Below are 23,334 nucleotides of genomic sequence, written 5' to 3'. Positions count from 1 at the left end.
AACCAATTTATCCACAATGAACCTACCACATTTATAGAAAGAAAATATGAAATTATGGCTTGCAATCGTATACTTAATGGTAACCATACTTTTTGGCACCACCTCATAGTAGACCTAGTTAGGCATGATTTATCCCAACCATCATCCAAGAAGTCAAGGTCCTCTTCATTTTCAATTGCTATGTAGGTGAGCATTGTAAATAGGTCAACAAAAATAGTAATTTGCTTGAATACATTAATTTTTACAATTCTTGTAGCAATGCTTGGATGTAAAGATCATTGGACTTCTGCAAATAGCTTGGCCCTATATGTCTTTGTCACACTACTAGAAGTCACTGGCCAGTGTATCATATTCCATGGCAGAAGATCTTATTTGTTCAGCACATGTCCAATAATTCATAAAAATGGGCATAGAAGAAGACACATGTTTGAGCTAGTTGAGTTGTAGATCTATCTTGATATTGTAATTCTCCTATTGCTCCATGCAAGACATCCAAGAATCCCAAAATGCACTCCACGCGCTGCCATTCTTCATATGATGATGGATACAGGTCTGAAAACCAAAACATGTTTTAGTTTACATAGGAAATAGTAACATTAGAAACTTCCATTCCAAAACTGAAAGGTTTGAAAACTCACAATTGGGCCTATGCTATGGAAGATAATCGGAATAATCACGTAGCATAAGTTCATTGTGCATATATACATGCTCGACTAGTATTTTCTTAATACCTTTCTTACCATCTATTGTTCTGAAATCTTTGACCCTACCTTTCCAAGAGGCCAGAAATATGTTATTCGACCGTGGCTTTTTCCTCCTTGTTGGTTGCATTAGCTCCCATATGCCTTTTGACACAACCGTCTTTTGCTAGTGGCCATCTGCATTCACCCTATTGGTGAACTCTATAGATGATATGCATGTTGTAGGTCGTCGAGAAAATACTCTTACCTCTATGTTAAGGTCTCATGCATTCTGAATTACACACCGCTTCGCATTAGGATGCCCTGGGTTTCCCATTTCCATGTATGATCTATGAAAGAGAACCAAACTTGCAAATGGGTGAAATGCAAGTGAGTTGAACTAGGAAGAAAAGTAGGAACGCAAACAACAAACCCCATTTAGGCAAGAAAGATGCCTTGGGTTTCCTATTGCCATTGATGGAAAGTGCAAGCAAGAGAACTGGGGGGAAAAGTACGAGAATCCTAGACTCGAGAAAGCACATTTGAATCTTTGATTCGTACAAGGGAGTAAACTAGATTAGGAGGGAAGTCACATTTGAGTCCGTGATCTTTTTTAAAATGATTCCTTGTCAAGTTTATACAATTGTACATCCATAAATTTTTGTTTCTTTCTCTTATTATGTGAAATTATTTGGTATTTTCTTAAACTTTTTAACGTTATGTTGTCCCTCTTGCGATTGGTGGAGAGGGAATTTTCCAAAAGGCCCCAAAATCTGTGTGTGTGTGTTCGAAACTACCCTCTCCCTCACACACCCCTCCTAACAATCTCACTTTCTCTCCCTATTGCACACACACACACACACACACACACACACACACACACACACACACACACACATGCACACTAGAATGGACAAATAAATTGCAATAATACAAAACTAAAAATTCAAAAGTAAAAAACAATATAGTGTTATGATAGATAAATATGCATACAATGTGAAGAAAATCATGCTTGATTTGCAAGATCCAAGTTCACATATCAAGCCATATACACGTGCTAAACCCTCACCCTAAGACCGTTTTTCCTTTTAAAACCTACAATGTGTCGCTTCCATTGCTAAGCTAATGCTTCTCTTTCTTGGCTCTATCCTTACATAAGGACCCATTAAATAAGTTGCACTATAACCAAAGACATTAGTACAAACTCTTAATCAATCCAAAGATCTCTTTTTTCCTTCAAAATGTAACATATACAACATTGAAGAAGGCTCAAAGAAGGTGACCTCTTCACCATCTTAGAAACAATGGGAGTAAGCAACGAGGAAGAAGATGTTAATACCAACACAAGGTGCACGTTTCACTTACACAAAGGACTTGGACACATAGAGATGGCTTGAGAGCAGGAAGAGGATCGGGATTCTTACACTAGAAGAAAGAACCCTTTTCACACAAGCTAAGGGCATGGGTTAATGGAATAGTTTGAGAGGACTTTTGGGAGGTGTTTGGGTGTGTGGGAGACTTTTGGATTTTCATATTTTCAAAGGGAAAAGGTTGAGGCCTATCAAGAGAGCAAGGAGAGTAAGGGAGGGCACAGAAAAGGCAAGTGGGTACCTACCACATGAGTAAATGCCCTAGGTCAAGTGATGGAAACAAGAGTGGGTTAGTGGTAGGGAGTGTGGACCAAGGGAGGTTTCTCTACCAATGAGAGACAAATATGGAATCCTCCATGCTTTTAATACCTAAGCCTTCCTATTGGCTAGTTTCCTAATCTTAAGATTAGATGTTTCGTAAGCTCCTAAAGCAAGAGGCCCTTTTCTCCCCTAATTTAAAGCTTTATTGTAAGTTTCCATCGAAAAAGAAGAAGAAGATGACCCTAACCAAGGTCCCATAAGATAAAACCGTTTCCATAATTTAGAGCCGACCAAGGGTGAGATGTATGTGTGTGTGTGTGTGTGTAGAGAGAGAGAGAGAGAGAGAGAGAGAGAGAGAGAGAGAGAGAGAGAGAGAGAGAGAGAGAGAGAGAGAGAGGTACTAATTAGTGATAGCATTATTACTTAAATTCTCTCTCAATGATCAATAAAAAAATTCCCCTTTCCTAAACCATAAAATGCCAAGTTTTTGGATGTCATCATTGCATTGATCATTGATGTGACATTGGGTGTGATCAAGCAAGCACATATTTATGTAAGGAGATGTACTACTCTTGGTAAAAGTCTAAACTAAGAAACTTACATGTGTTTCATGAAAGTTCAAGTTTTACTAGAAATAGAAGTTTGTTGGTTCACATCTATCATCTATCATGTTGAGTTGATTAGAACTTTCATTCGACTTACATTGGTACACTATTACATGTGAAATGCTGATTACACATACCATTTAACAGTTGAGCATGGCAAAAAGTTAGAGTACTAACTATTTTAACATGTGTAAGGGACAAACAAAGGAGGTTGAAAATTAGTAAGGAGGATCGGTTCCTTCCATTGTCATTGTCTTGGTTAGTAATGGATGCTAATTGTAGTTAGAGTGCTGAGTAAGTTTAGTTAGTTCTCAGTGATTTTATTTTTAGGATTGTTGTTAGTGTTAGTTTAGATTTATCTATTAGTATGTTAGTAGACGTCTCCGCCATCCTTCTCTTCATCTCTCGAGATCATCTTAGCTTCAAGCTCTTCATAATTCTCTGTTGTTCTCGAGTTTGGTTGCCTATTGTATATGGGGTGTGTGAAGATTCTTGCACTTAGTGATGTTCTTTGATGGTCGGTGGCGGCGATATTTTCTCTGTCGTGTTTCCATTCTATTCATGACTCCAACTACATTAACAAGGGTGTATGTATGTACAAAAGCACTTGGCTCCAACTTGTGGGTTTTATGGGTCTTTAGACACTGTTGATTATTTAGTAAGAAATAATAAAAAAGAAGCACTTTGAGGACTCGCAAGATCCATTAGGCTTTGCCAAGGTTCTATAGTTATTTACAAATGATACCTGCAAAGTTTTGATGTCAATTTTCTTGGGTTTTTTTTTGCTTTATTTTTATAAACAAATCCAATAGACGAAAATCTCTTCACCCGCAGGCATAAAGCCCTATCGACAGGAAAACTGATTTTTTTAAACAACGAACCTGCTTTTCTGGCAAACAGATTTCTGGATGCAATTTTTTTTTCAAGCAATGGCTTGAGCAATTAATAAGCGAATCGGATTTAGCGCCTTGCTCACAAATGAACACGTGAGACCTGGATGAGCGATCGGAAAGCTTGAAGTGACTTGAAGACTTGTAGCTGGAGAAAGCAAAGAGGGAGAGCTCAAGCATGGAGGGAGAGTGGCCGTGTTGGAGGGGGGTAGAAAGCACACAGAAGCTTAAAGCTAAAAAGCCAACGGCCACACACAAGCTAAAAGCTGAAAAGCCAATAGCCATATGAAAGTAAGGTGAAGAATTAATAAAAATTGCGGATTGGATTGGACGCGTGGATTGAGATTAAAGCTAACGAGGAGCACCAAGAGCAGCATATTCAAACATGAGAGGATGGAATATGCCATAGATGATGCTGCATAATTTCATGCTGTGGAGACGTCTTCTTTGTTTTAAAGTGTTATAGCATCTCACGTTAGTCCGACTCTGTGAGCAATTTCATACCATTGACTGCTCTCTTGCGGATAGAATCTCGCCATCGCTCCAGCTCCTTATGATCACCGCCTCGCCTTCAATTCCATATCCATCAATTGCCTCGCCTTGAATTCCATATCCATCAATTGCTTCTTGCCTTGCCTTCCTTTAATTGTATCCTTGCCGATTCCCTTCCTCACTAATCCGTCTCCTCTCTTGACCGATTCTCTTTCTTGTTCCCATCGAATCTCCATTGCCCTCACGCTTTGCGTACCTTCAAATCTTTGCTTAACCCTGTACTTTTCCTTGGAGGAAGCAGAGAAATCTTTGGGTACCTTCAAACCTTTGCTTAAGCCTGTAGTTTTACTTGGAGCTGGACCAAAAGAGATCGGATATTGGTGAGGAAGCAGACATTGAACAGTGGCATCCTCGCTTGGAATCTCAAATGTGGTCTCCTTCCTACTCCCTCGTCATCATCGGTCTCCTCGTCGCCAAAATGTGTTTTTCTTCTCAAAATCTCGTGGCAGATTATCAGTTAAAGGTACCGTTACTAGGCGATGCCTTTATCGAAACAGACTCTTCTCAGCAAAGCTCGTTTTTATAGAGTTTGCTGTTGAAGGCAATAAGCCTGCAAGTGCATGTTTCTGTTGTTTGCTTCTTTCGATGCTCAATTTAGATGCGAGCTGTCTCAAATCCTTAGGATCGATTGTTCAAAATAACCGATTAGAGGCTAGAGTTCCCAATTTCATTATAACTGATCGAAGAACTTGGATATTCTCCAGGTCGGTAACGTGGAAGACCCAAACATGGCTATGTCCGAGCTTGAAACCGAAGACCAGCACGAGCCCCACGTCGCAGCGTTGCCGTTCCGCCCATTTGGAGCAGATCAAGCCTTTTGCTCTGGTGCGTATTTACTGGCCTCTTTGAATTTAGACACTGCAATTGGATCGATCCAAACCCCGTGTGCAGCCGCGACAGGTTTTAGCGTACACCTCGCTTGACGCTGGTCGATAAATTGTATATTTCAAGCCACTTTGGCTGGCCGGTGAGCTTCTGTACAGAAATAAATCTGGGCTGATGCCAGAATTTTGTGTGGTGTGCGCAGGAGGTAACAACGAAGATAGAGTGAAGGACATGGAAGGGGGTCCAATCAACGATTGTGTGGCAACAAGGTCGACGCAGCGTGCTATGGATCTCTCCTTAGCTTAGATTATTGCATGCCAATTATTGAACTAGTTCACTACATCCCTCTCTCAGACAATTCATGAACTCTTCCTATCTGAGTTCCGAAGTGGCATGCCAGAGGCCGTAGAATCGCAATGAGCATAGAAGCACAGGTGTGTACATGAACGATTTGTACTTTGGCAATCACTTACTCGGTGTTCTACACAGGTTCAGCATGTGAGAAGGATGAAGAGAAGGCATACAATGCAAAAATGATTCATTGTGCTATGACACATAAAATAATATACTTGAATTCCAATGGCTCATGGAATATTCTAGCCCCACGAGGGAAATATAGTGAAGGTATAGTGAAGGTCTTGTGGAATGTGTCATGCAACATTGGTGGGAAGGTGGCAATCATTATGCATAAATGATGCATTGTACCATGAAAAGGTTCAAGAAACGTCATGGGATTCCAATGACTCTTAGCCTCATAGGGAAGTATAGTAAAGGTCTATGGAATGTGTCATGCAACATTGGTGTGGGAATGTATCTGCCATTAAGAATGATGATTTAGTGGGAATCCCCGAAACGGTTTGCCTATTGATTAACTCCCAATACTAAAGCATGTAAAAATTCAAATTATTATGTATTTTCTTATCCCACTAATAAAAAGGCTCAAGTGAAAGACTTCAACAACATCATGTGCTAAAGTATAGCTTTAGAATGAATCTATATATGTGCACATCATGAGAGTGATTAGAGATTCCTTTTCTTGAGCTTATATACACACAATTTCTCAAAAAAATTATAGACTTCTTATTGAAGACTTTGTATACCTCTTTCAGCATGACTATATGCATTGAGTGACAACCACCGGTTTGTGTATGTCCGCTCAAAAAATACGTGTATTAAATGCGAGCTTAATGAGAAGGCCGAATGCTTTTCACATAGAATGAACATTGCTGACTCAGGGAAAGTTAAAGATTTTTAAATAAAACATTTGAAAAAATTCAGGGATCTCGTAGTACACGTCATCCAATGTTGTATTTCCTATGCGAATTTGGGAGAGAGAGAGAGAGAGAGAGAGAAAGAGAGAGAGAGAGAGAGAGAGAGAGAGAGAGAGTTCACACGCACGTGCATGCTCGCGTGCGTGTTTGTGTTTGTTTTTGTGTGTGTGTGTTTGCATGCGTGCGTGCGTGCTCTCTAATTGAAATGGTTTTATATACATGCTCCAACTTCTTATTAGGGTCGATTTGATGTTAATGTCATCATCCCCTTGTGCCTTTTCAGCACTCTCTAGTGTATGCACACAATTTACATAAAATGATGTTGAGTTTGTCATCTGCAACCCCTGCCCTGAAGATCAACATCACAATTTGAAGGAATGGAAGTGTGTTTTCAGACTCCCCTTGGATTGGATTTCTTGATGTGTGGGTGTATTAACCTTCTTGTTCTTAACAATACCTAAATGATATTGTCGTAGAAATTTCTTGTTATACCATGGTTGTTGTTGATGAAGCTAGACCACTAGTTCCAACCTTTTGTGGTCGTGGTTATTGCCCTAGATGTCTCTTAGATGAAATATCCATATTTGATTATCATCCTTCACCTTTAGACCGCTATGTCTATTGTATAGGAAAAATGAGCTTGTCACATTGTTTAAGTCCTTGTATCTTCAAATGGATTAGCTATCAACAAAGTTTGTTTCTTTGATCTGATCATGCATGAGTGTATCACCCAAGGCTATATGCATGGTTAGGTGGTGCCCCTTTAACCGGTTATGTGAGGGTTGTATGAAGCTTTAAGAAGTGGTTTTGAATGTGCATGTGTTAATAGTGAATAGAAGTTTGTTATGTACTTATTATCCTAGGTGATCTAGATAGTTAATCAAGAATCACGAAACAAACTGGGAGTAACACGTGCTGGTAGCTTTTTGTGTTCTCATGTGGCACAGTTACACACTTATCATGGCGATGGAACAATGAATGGAAACCACCCTTTTTAAAATGTCTTTGAAATGTTGAGGAGACGAGATGCAAACAATCCTTTCTCTCTCAACTGTTTGTAGATATTAAACCACATAACACTTTCTCGCTTAGCTCTTTGGAACAAGGGTGAACTTAAACAGCCGTTTCTCTCTTCGGTCTTTGAAAATGTTGATGTAGAGTTTCTACTATCCTCTAGTACTAATCACCATATCTTGCATTGTTCTTTCCAAACGTTGACGAAGAATGACACAAAGTTTTTGTCACTTTCTAGCTGAATGGCATTTACTTAGCTCATTTGTAAAGGGAAGAGCAAATGTGTTGAAGTTGCAAGGAATGTTTTATTGGAGGAGGGAAAACAAGTAGACATAGAGAATCATGGGCACAAGAAATGTGAACTGGATAATGTGATTGTGACGAGAGTGTCACTTCAGAAAGATACAAAAAATACAAATCTTAGGGTTGTGTGCTAGGCACACACCTACACACCCATGGTCACATGAAAGTGTTTAGGAAGAACCAAATCGTAAGGGAGTGAAAAACTCCACTAGTTAAATACATATTCGAAGGGTTGTCTGCTATGCACAATGCTTGCATACCCATGGTCACATGGAGTGTGCTTTTGAAGCACAAAATAGGATTGGGGAGAACATTAGGGGAGAATTGGGGTCTCAAAAATGCAAGGGACTTGGAGGGTCCTAAGGAGGTCTAACCAGCCCAACTTAGGTGGGTTAAGCCCACAATTGAGCCCACCACTCCCCCCATCAATGAGGGGACAAGGCCATCTTTTGAAATTTTAATTTTCAAATTTTGAATCTCCCTCCCCCTCACTCCTCTCTCTCCACCTTCCTCCCTCCTCCTCACCCTCCTCCTCCCTCCCTCCATCTCCCTCTCCGTCTCCCTCCCTCCCCCTCCCTCTGCCTTGCCCCTCCTCCTTCTTGCTCCTCCTCCCTCCTCCCTCTCCCCTCCTCCTGCTCCTTCTCGCTCCTCATCCTCCCTTATTCATCTCTCCTCCTTTTCTAGCCGCCCTACTCCCTCTCCCCTCCTCTAGTCGTCTTGCTCCCCCTCCCTCCTTCCTCTCCCCTCCTCCCTCTTGTAGTAGCTCTACTGCCCTCCTCCCTCCTGTAGCTAGCTCCTTCCCTCCGTTCTGCACCACTAGCCCCCCTACTGTCCTCCTCCTCTTCATCTTTCCTGGCGTACTTCTCCTCCTCCCTCTTCCTCGCTACTCCCTCCCTCTTACTGCTCCCACTTTGCCAGCTTCTCCTTTGCTTGCTCTCCCCTACATTTTAGCCTGCAGTACTAATACCTCTCTCTGAGTACTCATGGCATCATTTGAGGACATATCCAACAAGTACCATGTGAGCTTAAAACTAGAGGCTGAATATGAAATCACACACCATTTGGAATTTAGGGAAACTCCCTAAAGTATACTCCACAGAAGAATTTTGACCTTTGGGTGGATGGAACCTTGTATCCTTTAGACCCTACCACCCAAAAGAGCCTACCATTTTGTACATGATGTTGTACAGTTTGTTGGTGAGGGGCATGCTGGATTGCTCACTTATTACAATTGATTGAACCATGCTCATACATTATCTATGCAAGAAAGCGAGGTGGAGAGAGCCCAAGCAGAAGAACTAGCACATTTGGGAAATATTACTATTGTGGTAATGCATAGTAGTATGCAAGATCTCCAATTGCAAAACAAGGAAATCAGTGACAAAGCTTGTACACTGAACTTGGAGTGATAGGAATTGGAAGAATCAATCCATAAGCTCGTTGAAAGAGACCCTTCATATGTTATAAGAGGTTTAGTAAAGCCAAGTGATGTCTTTGAATTGTTCAAGGATCCTAGACAAAAAGGGTTGCTTGCCTGAACAAGTTGCTACAGAGGTGATGAAGGACTTCAGGGACCTCATGCAAGCAAAGGAGGTGCTTGGATCTTGTGATGTTGCTAGTGTAAATCATGAAACTTAAGACTTTGTTAGGGGAAAAGGTTGAGGCCTACCAAGAGAGCAAGGAGAGTTAGGGGGGGCACAGAAAAGGCAAGTGGGTACCTACCACATGAGTAAATGCCCCAAGTTAAGTGATGGAAACAAGAGTGGGTTAGTGGTAGGGAGTGTGGACCAAGGGAGGTTTCTCTACCAATGAGAGACAAATATGGAATCCTCCATGCTTTTAATACCTAAGCCTTCCTATTGAATAGTTTCCTAATCTTAAGATTAGATGTTTCTTAAGCTCCCAAAGCAAGAGGCCCTTTTCTCCCCTAATTTAAAGTTTTATTGTAAGTTTCCATCAAAAAAGAAGAAGAAGATGACCCTAACCAAGGTCCTGTAAGATAAAATTGATTCCATAATTTAGAGCCGACCAAGGGTGAAATGTGTGTGTGTGTGTGTGTGGAGAGAGAGAGAGAGAGAGAGAGAGAGAGAGAGAGAGAGAGAGAGAGAGAGGTACTGATTAGTGATAGCATTATTACTTAAATTCTCTCTCAATGATCAATAAAAAAATTCCCCTTTCCCAAACCATAAAACGCCAAGTTTTTGGATGTCATCATTGCATTGATCATTGATGTGACATTGGGTGTGATCAAGCAAGCACATATTTATGTAAGAAGACTTACTACTCTTGGTAAAAGTCTAAACTAAGAAACTTGCATGTGTTTCATGAAAGTTCAAGTTTCACTAGAAATAGAGGTTTGTTGGTTCACATCTATGATCTATCATGTTGAGTTGATTAGAAATTTCATTACGACTTACATTGGTACACTGTTACATGTGAAGTGCTGATTATGCATACCATTTGACAGTTGAGGATGGCAAAAAGTTGGAGTACTAACTATTTTAACATGTGTAAGAGACAAGCAAAGGAGGTTGAAATTTGGTAAGGAGGATCGGTTCCTTCCATTATCATTGTCTTGGTTAGTAGTGGATGCTAATTGTAGTTAGAGTGCTGAGTAAGTTTAGTTAGTTCTCAGTGATTTTATTTTTAGGATTGTTGTTAGTGTTAGTTTAGATTTGTCCGTTAGTATGTTAGTAGACGTCTCCACTATCCTTCTCTTCATCCTATCGAGATCATCTTAGCCTCATGCTCTTCATAATTCTCTGTTGTTCTCGAGTCTGGTTGCCTATTGTATATGGGGTATGTGAAGATTCTTGCACTTAGTGATGTTCTCTGATGGTTGGTGGCAGTGATATTTTCTCTGTCGTGTTTCCATTCTATTCATGACTCCGACTACGTTAACAAGGGTGCATGTATGTACAAAAGCACTTGGCTCCAACTTGTGGGTTTTACGGGTCTTTAGACACTATTGATTATTTAGTAAGAAATAATAAAAAAGAAGCACTTTGAGGACTCGCAAGATCCATTAGGCTTTGCCAAGGTTCTATTGTTATTTGCAAATGATACCTGCAAAGTTTTGATGTCAACTGTCTTGGGTTTTTTTTTGCTTTATTTTTATAAACAAATCCAATAGACGAAAATCTCTACACCGGCAGGCATAAAGCCCTGTCAACAGGAAATCTGATTTTTTTAAACAACGAACCTGCTTTTTTGGGAAACAGATTTCTAGATGCAATTTTTTTTTCAAGCAATGGCTTGAGCAGTTAACAAGCGCGCCATGCTCACAAATGAACACGTGGCTTGAAGTGACTTGAAGAGTTGTCGCTGGAGAAAGCAAAGAGGGAGAGCTCAAGCATGGAGGGAGAGTGGCCGTGTTGGAGGGGGGTAGAAAGCGCACACAAGCTTAAAGCTAAAAAGCCAACAGCCACACACAAGCTAAAAGCTGAAAAGCCAATAGCGATATGAAAGTAGAGTTGAAGAATTAATAAAAATTGCGGATTGGATTGGAGGCGTGGATTGAGATTAAAGCTAATGAGAAGGAGCACCAAGAGGAGCATATTCAAACATGAGAGGACGGAATATGCCATAGATGATGCTGCTTAATTTCATGCCGTGGAGACGTCTTCTTTGTTAAAGTGTTATAGCATCTCACGTTAGTCCGACTCTGTGAGCAATGTCATACCATTGACTGCGCTCTTGCGGATAGAATCTCGCCATCGCTCCAGCTCCTTATGATGACCGCCTCGCCTTGAATTCCATATCTATATGGCAATTGCTTCTTGCCTTGCCTTCCTTTAATTGTATCTTTGCATTCCCTTCCTCACTAATCCGTCTCCTCTCGTCTCCGATTCTCTTCCTTGTTCCCATCGAATCTCCATTCCCCTCACGCTTTGCGTACCTTCAAATCTTTGCTTAACCCTGTACTCTTCCTTGGAGGAACCAGAGAAATCTTTGGGTACCTTCAAACCTTTGCTTAAGCCTGTAGTTTTACTTATAGCTGGACCAAAAGAGATTGCAATCTCAAATGTGGTCTCCTTCCTACTCCCTCGTCATCATCGGTCTCCTCGTCGCCAAAATGTGTTTTTCTTCACAAAATCTCGTGGCAGATTATCAGTTAAAGGTACCGTTACTAGGCGATGCCTTTATCGAAACAGACTCTCTTCTTAGCAAAGCTCGTTTTTATAGAGTTTGCTGTTGAAGGCAATGAGCCTGCAAGTGCATGTTTCTGTTGTTTGCTTCTTTCGATGCTCAATTTAGATGCGAGATGTTTCAAATCCTTAGGATCGATTGTTCAAAATAACCGATTAGCGGCTAGAGTTCTCAATTTCATTATAACTGATCGAAGAACTTGGATATTCTCCAGGTCGGTAACGTGGAAGACCCAAACATGGCTATGTCCGAGCTTGAAACCGAAGACCAGCACGAGCCCCACGTCGCAGCCTTGCCGTTCCGCCCATTTGGAGCGGATCAAGCCTTTTGCTCTGGTGCGTATTTACTGACCTCTTTGAATTTAGACACTGCAATTGGATCGATCCAAACCCCGTGTGCAGCCGCGACAGGTTTTATCGTACACCTCGCTTGACGCTGGTCGATAAATTGTATATTTCAAGCCACTTTGGCTGGCCGGTGAGCTTCTGTACAGAAATAAATCTGGGCTGATGCCAGAATTTTGTGTGGTATGCGCAGGCGGTAACAACGAAGATAGAGTGAAGGACATGGAAGGGGGTCCAATCAACGATTGTGTGGCAACAAGATCGACGCAGCGTGCTATGGATCTCTCCTTAGCTTAGATTATTGCATGCCAATTATTGAACTAGTTCACTACATCCCTCTCTCAGACAATTCATGAACTCTTCCTATCTGAGTTCCGAAGTGGCATGCCAAAGGCCGTAGAATCGCAATGAGCATAGAAGCACAGCTGTGTACATGAACGGTTTGTACTTCGGCAATCACTTACTTGGTGTTCTACACAGGTTCAGCATGTGAGAAGGATGAAGAGAAGGCATACAATGCAAAAATGATTCATTGTGCTATGACACATAAAATAATATACTTGAATTCCAATGGCTCATGGAATATTCTAGCCCCACGAGGGAAATATAGTGAAGGTATAGTGAAGGTCTTGTGGAATGTGTTATGCAACATTGGTGGGAAGGTGGCAATCATTATGCATAAATGATGCATTGTACCATGAAAAGGTTAAGAAGCGTCATGGGATTCCAATGACTCTTAGCCTCATAGGGAAGTATAGTAAAGGTCTATGGAATGTGTCATGCAACATTGGTGTGGGAATGTATTTGCCATTAAAAATGATGATTTAGTGGGAATCCCCGAAACGTTTTGGCTATTGATTAACTCTCAATACTAAAGCATGTAAAAAATTCAAATTATTATGTATTTTCTTATCCCACTATTAAAAAGGCTCAAGTGAAAGACTTCAACAACATCATGTGCTAAAGTACAGCTTTAGAATGAATCTATATATCTGCACATCATGAGAGTGATTAGAGATTCCTTTTCTCGATGTTATATACACACAATTTCTCAAAAAAATTATTGAAGAATTTGTATATCTCTTCCAGCATGACTACATGCACTGAGTCACAACCACCAGTTTGTGTATGTCCGCTCAAAAAATACTTGTATTAAGTGCGAGCTTAATGAGAATGCCTGATGCTTTTCACATAGAATGAACATTGCTTACTCAGGGAAAGTTAAAGATTTTTAAATAAAACATTTGAAAAAATTCAGGCATCTCGTAGTACATGTCATCCAATGTTGTATTTCCTTCCTACGCGAATTTGGGAGAGGGAGAGAGAGAGAGAGAGAGAGAGAGAGAGAGAGAGAGAGAGAGAGAGAGAGAGAGTGTGTGTGTGTGTGTTCACATGCACGTGCGTGCTCATGTGCGTGTTTGTGTTTGTTTGTGTGTGTGTGTGTTTGCGTGCGTGCGTGCATGCTTTCTAATTGAAATGGTTTTATATACATGCTCTAACTTCTTATTAGGGTCGATTTGATGTTAATGTCATCATCCCTGTGTGCCTTTTCAGCACTCTCAAGTGTATGCACACAATTTACATAAAATGATGTTGAGTTTGTCATCTGCAACCCCTACCCTCAAGATCAACATCACAATTGTAAGGAATGGAAGTGTGTTTACAGACTCCCTTTGGATTGGATTTCTTGATGTGTGGGTGTATTAACCTTCTTGTTCTTAACAACACCTAAATGATATTGTTGTAGAAATTTCTTGTTATACCATGGTTGTTGATGATGAAGCTAGACCACTAGTTCCAACCTTTTGTGGTCGTGGTTATCGCCCTAGATGTCTCTTAGATGAAATATCTATATTTGATTATCATCCTTCACCTTTAGACTGCTATGTCTATTGTATAGGAAATTGAGCTTGTCACATTGTTTAAGTCCTTTATCTTCAAATGGATTAGCTATCAACAAAGTTTATTTCTTGGATCTGATCACGCATGAGTGTATCACCGAAGGCTATATGCATGGTTAGGTGGTGCCCTTTTAACCGGTTATGTGAGGGTTGTATGAAGCTTTAAGAAGTGGTTTTGAATATGCATGTGTTAATAGTGAATAGAAGTTTGTTATCTAGTTGTTATCCTAGGTGAATTGGATAGTTAATCAAGAATCTAGAAACAAACTGGGAGTAACACGTGCTGTTAGCTTTTTGTGTTCTCATGTGGCACAGTTACACACTTATCATGGCGATGGAACAGTGAATGGAAACCACCCTTTTTAAAATGTCTTTGAAATGTTGAGGAGAGGAGATGCAAACAATCCTTTCTCTCTCAAGTGTTTGTAGATATTAAACCACATAACACTTTCTCTCTTAGCTCTTTGGAACAAGGGTGAACTTAAACAACCGTTTCTCTCTTCGGTCTTTGAAAATGTTGATGTAGAGTTTCTACTATCCTCTAGTACTAATCACCATATCTTGCATTGTTCTTTTCAAACGTCGACCAAGAATGACACAAAATTTTTGTTACTTTCCAGATCAATGGCATTTACTTAGCTCATTTGTAAAGGGAAGAGCAAAGGTGTAAGTTGTACCCTCTCTAAAGGAATGTTTTGTTGGAGGAGGGAAAACAAGTAGACATAGGGAATCATGGTCACAATAAATGTGAACTGGATAATGTGATTGTGATGAGAGTGTCACTTCAGAAAGATACAGAAAATACAAATCTTAGAGTTGTGCTAGGCACACACCTACACACTCGTGGTCACATGAAAGTGTTTAGGAAGAACCAAACCGTAAGGGAGTGAAAAACTCCACTAGTTAAATACATATTTGAAGGGTTGTGTGCTATGCATAGCCCTTGCATACCCATGGTCACATGGAGTGTGCTTTTGAAGCACAAACTAGGATTGGGGAGAATATTAGGGGAGAATTGGGGTCTCAAAAATGCAAGGGACTTAAAGGGTCCCAAGGAGGTCTAACCAGCCCAACTTAGGTGGGTTAAGCCCAAAATTGAGCCCACCACTCCCCCATCAATGAGGGGACAAGGACATCTTTTGAAATTTTAATTTTCAAATTTTGAATCTCCCTCGCTCCCTCCCCCTCACTCCTCTCTCTCGACCTTCCTCCCTCCTTCTCACCCTCCTTCTCCCTCCCTCCATCTCCCTCTCCCTCTCCCTCCCTCCCTTGCCTCTACCTCAACCCTCCTCCTTCTTGCTCCTCCTCCCTCCTCCCTCTCCCCTCCTCCTGCTCCTTCTGGCTCCTCCTCCTTTCTCCTTCATCTCCCCTCCTTTTCCAGCCGCCCTACTCCCTCTCCCCTCCTCTAGCCACCTTGCTCCCCCTCCCTCCTTTCTCTCCCCTCTGTCACGAGGGCAAAGTTTTCCCTAATTTTTTTTTTTCTCTTTTCTCTTTTCCTTTGCTCCCCGATTTAGTCCCCTATCAGGATCCCAAAGTACCTGCTTGAACTCTAGATGTGCAACTGTCTTGCTGATGTGAACTTCCACCTGACTGACTGTCCTTCACCTTCACAAGGATTTCTTGTTTCTTCAGACGCTCAGAGGAATGGAATAGAACTCCTTCTGAGAGCTATGGCTTTGGAGAACCTCTCCTTCATCTAACGCTTGCCGAATCTCTGTGTAGCAAAAGTAATGCCCGAGGCTTACTCCAAAAACTTAGTACATAAGGGGGAATACACCTGTGAAGTTTGTTCCCAAAAACCCCTTGTCTAGCTAGTTGAACTAACCAAATTTAGTCGGGACTAAACTATCCAAACCGCCAAAATAAACTGGTAGTACCTCTAGATCTAGCGGACTATGCCAAAAGGATGGCCAACCGCTGGGAATCGAACTCAGGACTTCAAAGTAACTACACGCAGGACCTGTCGTTGAGCTAGCCAAGTAGCTTGGTCTTAGTTATTGTTAGTTAAACCACCCACTTATATACATAGTGTGCTTGTTTCCACGCAGGCATCCCAAACACCTTGCACCGCCGAATAGGGTATTCGAACCCTCGACCTCCTTGCACAGACTTGGAATGCCAACCAGTGAGCCAACTCTTCATTAGTGTAACCGAGGGTGCCTTCGAGCTATATTCTATCCTTGCCCGAACACGGGTGCTCGCAAAAAGGTCGTGCACCACCGCGCTCAGGACTCGAACTCAGAACCCCTAGGAACTAACCGGCAGTGCCTGTCGTTGGGCTGGCCACAGAGCCAAGACTTGGTTAGTGTAACCAACCGCGGCTCCTTGGCTATATTGTATCCTCTGATAACTAGCAAAAGAAGATCGACCCCCTCGTCGGCTTGTGCTCTGCGCTTCCTTGCTCGGACTTGAACCCAGAACCTCTGCGAAGATGCTCAGAATACCTCACGGCCCGGCTAACTACCGGGGCCGTAGCCTTGCTTGTGATCCATTCCTGCCCATATGCTTTTATAGAAGACTTGGGTAGTTGGAGCTATGGCAACCTCCCCATCCCATGCACACGTCAAAAGGTAGGCTTCTGCCATCGCCCGGGTTCCTCAGGCCTGTGGGGATGTGTATGTACAAGGGTATTGGCAATGGTGCTCTGGTTCGGCCGTGAGAGCTCTTCTCGATCTTTCCATCGTCTTCCATCGAGGGAGTTCGTCAATGGTCTAGAAGTCCACCGATCTCGTGTGCCTAATCCGAAGCACTGCTATAATCACAGGCCCGTCCCTGTGATCTCAATGGTGGGGCACCTCCTTGTACTCAAAGGCTTGATCAAAGGAGCTGTGATGGGCCTGTACGAAGCGTCCAGGACTTTGGCGCGATGGAACTGCAGTTCCATCCGTCTTTGTCCGTCGATGGTGGGATCTCAGAGCTTCAATTCTCTGAGGTCCAAGCTTCATGGGTCCTGCCACTTGGTAGGTGTGATATCCAAGGGGGCCTCTTGGCCCTCACTAAAGCTTGGATCGAACGGAGTAGTACACAGGTCACACTGCTCTTTGCATTGGACGAAAATAGCTCTGCTGCAGCACTTCGACGATCACCACGTCCTCCACAAACTATTGCTCGGTCTGCCCTTTGGTAGGTTTCTTCCTTAGGCCAAGGGGAAGCCTTGGCTCGAAGGAGAGCTTCTGAAATGACTTGCACACTCAGTACTCAATGAAGGCAAGGAAAAATGAGCTTGCAATCTATCTACCTCCATTCTCAGAACCAAAACACTTAGAGCAGACACGAATGCTTTGTATTCCAAAAAGAAGGGACCCTGTGGTGAAAACGCCATAGGGTAAAGATTACATTGTAAGCATCTATTTGATGCAGAAGCAAAAAGCCTCACACTCTCTCAGGATTACAGCAGGAGTTCACAACTCTCGTATTCTCTTCCAGTTCTGGTCCTGGACTTCCTTGAATCCCTGTGTGTGTGTGTTTGAATTTTGGAGGGAGTCTCCCTTGGCTCCAACTTCCAGCCACCTTCATTAAGGCCTCATTCCTCCTTGGTACCTTTTTTTCCAATAGTTACTTTGAAAGGCCAATCAATTCAAATCCTCCCATTTGAATTGAGCCCTTTAGAGCCAAAGTTGGGAGTCCAACCTTACCATGGGCTGCTCCCCTTGGTTAGGTTCTAGGGAAGTCAAAGGGTTGCTCCCCCTTGACCCAAAAGAGGGCAAGGACTTCCTCCTTGCTGCCGATGTCGAATCCAAAGGTGATGATGAAGGAGGGGCGGACTGAGACTCAATCCCTTGTCAATGGGCCACCTGTTACACCCTCCTCCCTCTTGCAGTAGCTCTACTGCCCTCCTCCCTCCTATAGCTAGCTCCTTCCCTCCCTTGTGCACCACCAGCCCCCCTACTTTCCTCCTCCTCTTCATCTTTCCTGACGTACTTCTCCTCCTCCCTCTTCCTTGCTACTCCCTCCCTCTTACTGCTCCCACTTTGCCAGCTTCTCCTTTGCTTGCTCTCCCCTACATTTCAGCCTGCAGTACTAATACCTCTCTCTGAGTACTCATGGCACCATCTGAGGACATATCCAACAAGTACCATGTGAACTTAAAACTGGAGGCTGAATATGCAATCACACACCATTTGGAATTTAGGGGAACTCCCCAAAGTGTACTCCACAGAAGAATCTTGACCTTTCGGTGGATGGAACCTTGTATCCTTTAGACCCTGCCACCCAAAAGAGTCTACCATTTTGTACATGCTGTTGTTTAGTTTGTTGGTGAGGGGCATGCTGGATTGCTTAGTTATTGAAATTGATTGAACCATGCTCATACATTCTCTATGCAAGAAAACGAGGTGGAGAGAGCCCAAGCAGAAGAACTAGCACATTTGGGAAATATTACTATTGTGGTAATGCATAGTAGTATGCAAGATCTCCAATTGCAAAATAAGGAAATCAATGACAAAGCCTATACACTGAACTTGGAGCGATAGGAATTGGAAGAATCAATCCATAAGCTCGTTGAAAGAGACCCTTCATATGTTTTAAGAAGTTTAATAAAGCCAAGTGATGTCATTGAATTGTTGAAGGACCCTAGACAAAAAGGGTTGCTTGCATGAACAAGTTGCTACAGAGATGGTGGACTTCAGGGACCTCGTGCAAGCAAAGGAGGTGCTTGGATCTTGTGATGTTGCTGGTGTAAATCATGAAACTTAAAACTTTGTTTTAAAAATTTCAAGTCTGCTATGGAGGAAAAGTATAAGACATCTACACGATGCCATTGCCAACACCCTGGACTATAAGGATTGCATGTCAAGAAACAAACCAATGCGCTAGAGAAAAGCTTGGAGGATACCATTGTGTAAGTAGCACAATGAATTGGAAGAGTAAAATGAAATATGGCATCCAAATGTTCAAGATGAATGCTTTCAATAATCTTTGCATGGATGTAGAGAGTTTGCAGAGAGACATGGTCTAATTCTATGAGATTAGAGAAGAAGGTAAGAGAAATTCCCTATGCACATTCAACTTCTTCTCATTTCTTTATCCTTACTGTATTTCTCTTTCATTGTGTAGATGAAAAGTAAAAATGGATGAAGCTCAGTTTGGTAAAAGAGCACAAGCTAGACAGGGTGACCGTTTGTATTATGACAATGCCTGGAAGCTGAGCAGAGTTTCTTAGTCCAATCTGAGGAGGACATATGGTGGCTTGTAGCATTTGAGACCCCAAAGGAGTGCCACGAGAAATTGAAGTGGGTTTTGGAGAGAACCGGCATGCGATCGATTATTCAAAGACAAGAGGTAGGGCAAACATTAACAGTGGATGGGCATGGAATGTTTTAGGTTGAATGGCATCTAGCTAGTGATTTGAAGACCCTCAAGTGCTTGTATGGTTGTGATATATGTGCAAATGCAAAATGGACATGCTTGTATTTCACCCACTCCTAGAAGATGCAAAAGGAAAGCCTCCAGTAGGAAAATCCTTTCTTGATCGTCAACAAAAGGTATCCTAAGTGGTACCCCATTTTGTTGATTCCATTGGAATAGGTACATGTGTGTACTTTGTATGCTAATTTGCATATACTTGACAAGTTACTCTATCTCCATCTAGTTTATGCTTAGAATTTGAGGCCACAGCAAGTATCTGCACAATGCATTGCAAAAGATGAAGAACTAGTCTCACTTACGGGCCTTCATGGAGGCAATGTGAAACTCAAGTAGGAGAAGAAATAGTCAAGAAAGACACAAAATCTTCCTGCTAGAGTGTCCATGGGGGAAGGAAAGGCAAGGAGGTTCTTTTCCAACCACACTGCTAATAAAGAAAAACATACATTAGCTTAGAGCACCTAACAAAATATGAAGAGGGGAGAGGAGAAGAGTGGAGATGAGGAGAGAGGGCATAGCTAGAGAGCACACCACAAATGACTAATGGTACACTAGATTTAGTTGAAAATGTAGAATATATACAAACCCATTTAGGGTTAGGGTTAGGACATCTGACCCTTTCCTTTATAGCACTCTATATGTGTTAGTGCTATGCACATGTAATCACATGATGCTGAGCATGGTCTCCCAACACCTTCCCTCAAGATCAACATCATGAAGTAGGCCTTCTCTCAAGATGATGATTCTGTGGAATCGAAGAAGGACTGAGCATTACGTTCCATCACACCCCTTTAATGGGAATGTCCTTCCTCTACATCCAAACCCAGAGCTCGCCGGTGTTTCTTGAAAAGTTCTTTACCGAGTGGTTTGGTAAAGATGTTTGGAACATTCTCTTTGCTATCATAATGCTGCTATGTGATGTCACTCTTTCTCTGATGAAGTGCTCTCTGACATCAATGTGCTTTGTCCTAGAGTGATATACTGGATTCTTGGCCAATTCTTGAGCTGATTGATTATCACAGTATATTGTTGTTGGCTTTGATTCATCAATGTAATCTATTTCTGACAATAGTCTTCTGAGCCATATAGCCTCACATGCACCTATAATGAGTGCCCTATATTTTTCTTTAGTCAAAGACAAAGAAATAGTTGGTTGTTTGTTTGACAACCATGATATAGCACCTTGACCAAGGAAAAATGCATATCCTTGTGTCGATCTCATGGTCTCATGATCTTCGGCATAATCAATGTCATAATATCCATGCAAAGTTGGATGACTTCCTCTATATTCTATCCCAAGCTATCTTGTACCTCTGATGTATCTCAAGACTTTTTTGGCTGCATTCCAGTGAGACTATTTCGGATTTTTGCCATAAAATGTGCTAGTGAACTTACTACATAACAAATATATGGCTGTGTGATAGTCAGATATATAAGAGATCCAATGAGCTACCTGTAGTACCTATCATTGACTGTAGGATTTTATGAATCTTTTGTAAGTTTCAAAATCTGTTCCATGGGAGTGTGGCTGCAATCTTGCAATCTACCATACGAAACTTCTTCAGGAGACTGTCAACATATTTGAGTTGACTCATAAAGGTGTTTTCTAAATCTCTCCAGAACTTAATTCCAAACTTAATTCCAAGACAATAGTGCATAAGTCCAAGATCTTTCATGTCGAACTCTACAGATAAGTCTTGTTTCAATTTCTTGATGAAGATATCCTTGCTTCCAGTCATAATTAGATCATCTACATACAAAAGTGCAATAGTGATGTCTTCCCCTTGAACCTTGTAGTAGAGAGTATGATATGCATTGGATTTCATGTATCCTAGATTAGAAAAATACTTGTTGATTCTGCTGTACCAACTTTTTGGTACTTGCTTTAAGCCGTAGAGACTCTTCTTGAGATGGCAAACCTGATTCTCCTTTACTGGTTCAACATAACCTATTGGTTATTGCATGTAGACTTCCTCATCTAGGTAACCATTGAGAAATGCATTCTTGACATCAAGCTAGTACACATTCCATCTGCTAAGTGTCGCGAGTGATTTCAAGAACCGTATGGAATCCATCTTTGCTACTAGAGCATAAGGGTGTGTGCATGATTAGGTGGACTTGATAGCTATGTCTCGGACATCACTAGCAAAGTGGTAGCCACCGTGATGCTACTTGGTACAGGGAAAGCCATGAAATTGGAAAAGGGAATCTACTATGTATAGCAATGACCACGTGGAAAGCTACTTGGCAGCAGGTCTAAATTCTCCCGCCCCATGGTTTGAATTTTGCTTAGTTTATAGCTCAAATATCTCGCTCTCACACACAAGCTCTCTCTTAGACGTGATTTGTCTCTCAGATCTATCTATTCTCTCTCCACATCCACATCACGTTGTTCCCTCTCCACACACTGTTCTGTCTCCAAGACCTCTCCACTGTGAATCGGTGTGCACGGCAGCATCATTACTAGCATTCTCTCAGGACATCATCAAAATGAGATGTTTGCACCTTTCTATTCAGCTTACCATTATTTCCTTATGTGGTGAAACTCTATGACATAGACCTCTTAGTTTTTATATGTTTTCAAACCTCTCGCTTTCTATTCAGCTTACCGCTATTTCCTTGTGTATGAAACTCCATGCTAAAGAGCTAAGCTTTGAAGGCATTTTGACAGAAAATGCTGAAAATGCAGGCATGCAAAAAATGTGGTAAGAGAGTGTTCAGTGCATCGAGAAGTGACAGCATTTCTTGGAATCTTTGTTTGTATTTGGCTCTTTCTAACATAGCAGTGCGCTTCTGATGCCAAATGAATTTGGGTGCAACTAAAAGCACCTAAAAGCTTATGGTTGAAGGCACAAACATTGTGAAAATTAAGAGAATGGTGGCTCAATAGACTGCAAAAATTATGAGAGTGTGTCGAGTCCATCAACAAGATTACTGAGAACCTCGAGCTAGATGTGGCTTGGCTTGTGCTCATCTAAAGATATTAGACCATGTGACTCAAAATTGCTACAATTCAGGCTGCTTCTACTATTTTGGTTTTCTAGTTCTCTTGGAAGACTACCCTGTATGGCTTGTGTGCTAAATGTTATGACCATTCATGAATTATAAATACAAATACCATAATTTCTTAGCAAAAGAAAAAAGGACTGCTCAAAAACTATTGCAACTATACAATCGTGGGGAGCTTGTTTCCGCTTTGGCTATTTTCCTTGCAAAAATGCATATCGAGATGAACCTATGCACTGTGTGTCATTTTGGTGGCTCACTAGAATGTGGGACATGCAAACAGGCTCTTATCCAAGGAGTATGAGGCAAAGAGAAAGCGCAAATACCGACTTAAGGTGAAGCTGCAAGCAAACTCTATGGACTTGAATGTTGCAAAGCGCTGGAAGATTTCTCTTGATGTTGTGAGGTACTTCAAGCAACGTACACAAGGTCTACATGAGGAGGCAAAGGTTGAAATTGCCAGGAGTGTTATTGAGCACCTAGTATTTTGAGAGCTACAAGGTTCATGTTCATAGGAGGTTGCGGATCATGAAAAAGGTTTATTTTTTATAAGTAGCCTTCAAAACACCCTCAAGTACATGAAAAATCCCAAAAGCTCTAAAGAGTTGTTTTTGAAGAGGGTGAGCATGATGATGGTTATGAATACCAATGCCCAAGCCAGGAAACCAAATATTGTGGATGCATCAAGACTTCTAGGTGTGCATTGTAGGAACTTCTATGCTGCTAGATCTCGAATGTGTCAAGAGATGATAGCACTGCATTTGTGTGAATGAAAGCCACGTAGAAAGGGTGCAATTAC

The 23,334-nt window shown here is 41.7% G+C and overlaps 2 protein-coding genes across 2 annotated transcripts; both read left to right on the top strand.

The window, feature by feature from the left end:
- Window positions 1–4,426: 4,426 nt before the first annotated feature.
- LOC147901121 (uncharacterized) lies at window positions 4,427–5,986 on the top strand. Its single transcript, XM_087376349.1, has 3 exons — window positions 4,427–4,821; window positions 5,063–5,183; window positions 5,386–5,986. The coding sequence occupies exons 1-3, from the start codon at window positions 4,726–4,728 to the stop codon at window positions 5,487–5,489; spliced, it is 321 nt and encodes a 106-aa protein (XP_087232475.1). The 5' UTR covers window positions 4,427–4,725; the 3' UTR covers window positions 5,490–5,986.
- Window positions 5,987–11,587: 5,601 nt separating this feature from the next.
- LOC147901120 (uncharacterized) lies at window positions 11,588–12,926 on the top strand. The gene is made up of 3 exons (XM_087376368.1): window positions 11,588–11,891; window positions 12,135–12,255; window positions 12,458–12,926. The coding sequence occupies exons 1-3, from the start codon at window positions 11,796–11,798 to the stop codon at window positions 12,559–12,561; spliced, it is 321 nt and encodes a 106-aa protein (XP_087232494.1). The 5' UTR covers window positions 11,588–11,795; the 3' UTR covers window positions 12,562–12,926.
- The last annotated feature ends 10,408 nt before the right edge of the window (window positions 12,927–23,334 follow it).

The sequence above is a fragment of the Dipteris shenzhenensis genome, chromosome 6, assembly GCF_047967505.1.
Source record: "Dipteris shenzhenensis isolate YYH24624 ecotype China chromosome 6, Dip_SZ_1.0, whole genome shotgun sequence".
NCBI classification, from domain to species: domain Eukaryota; kingdom Viridiplantae; phylum Streptophyta; class Polypodiopsida; order Gleicheniales; family Dipteridaceae; genus Dipteris; species Dipteris shenzhenensis.
The sequence above is the reverse complement of the archived record's forward strand: the minus strand, read 5'-3'. Positions and strand labels throughout refer to the sequence as shown.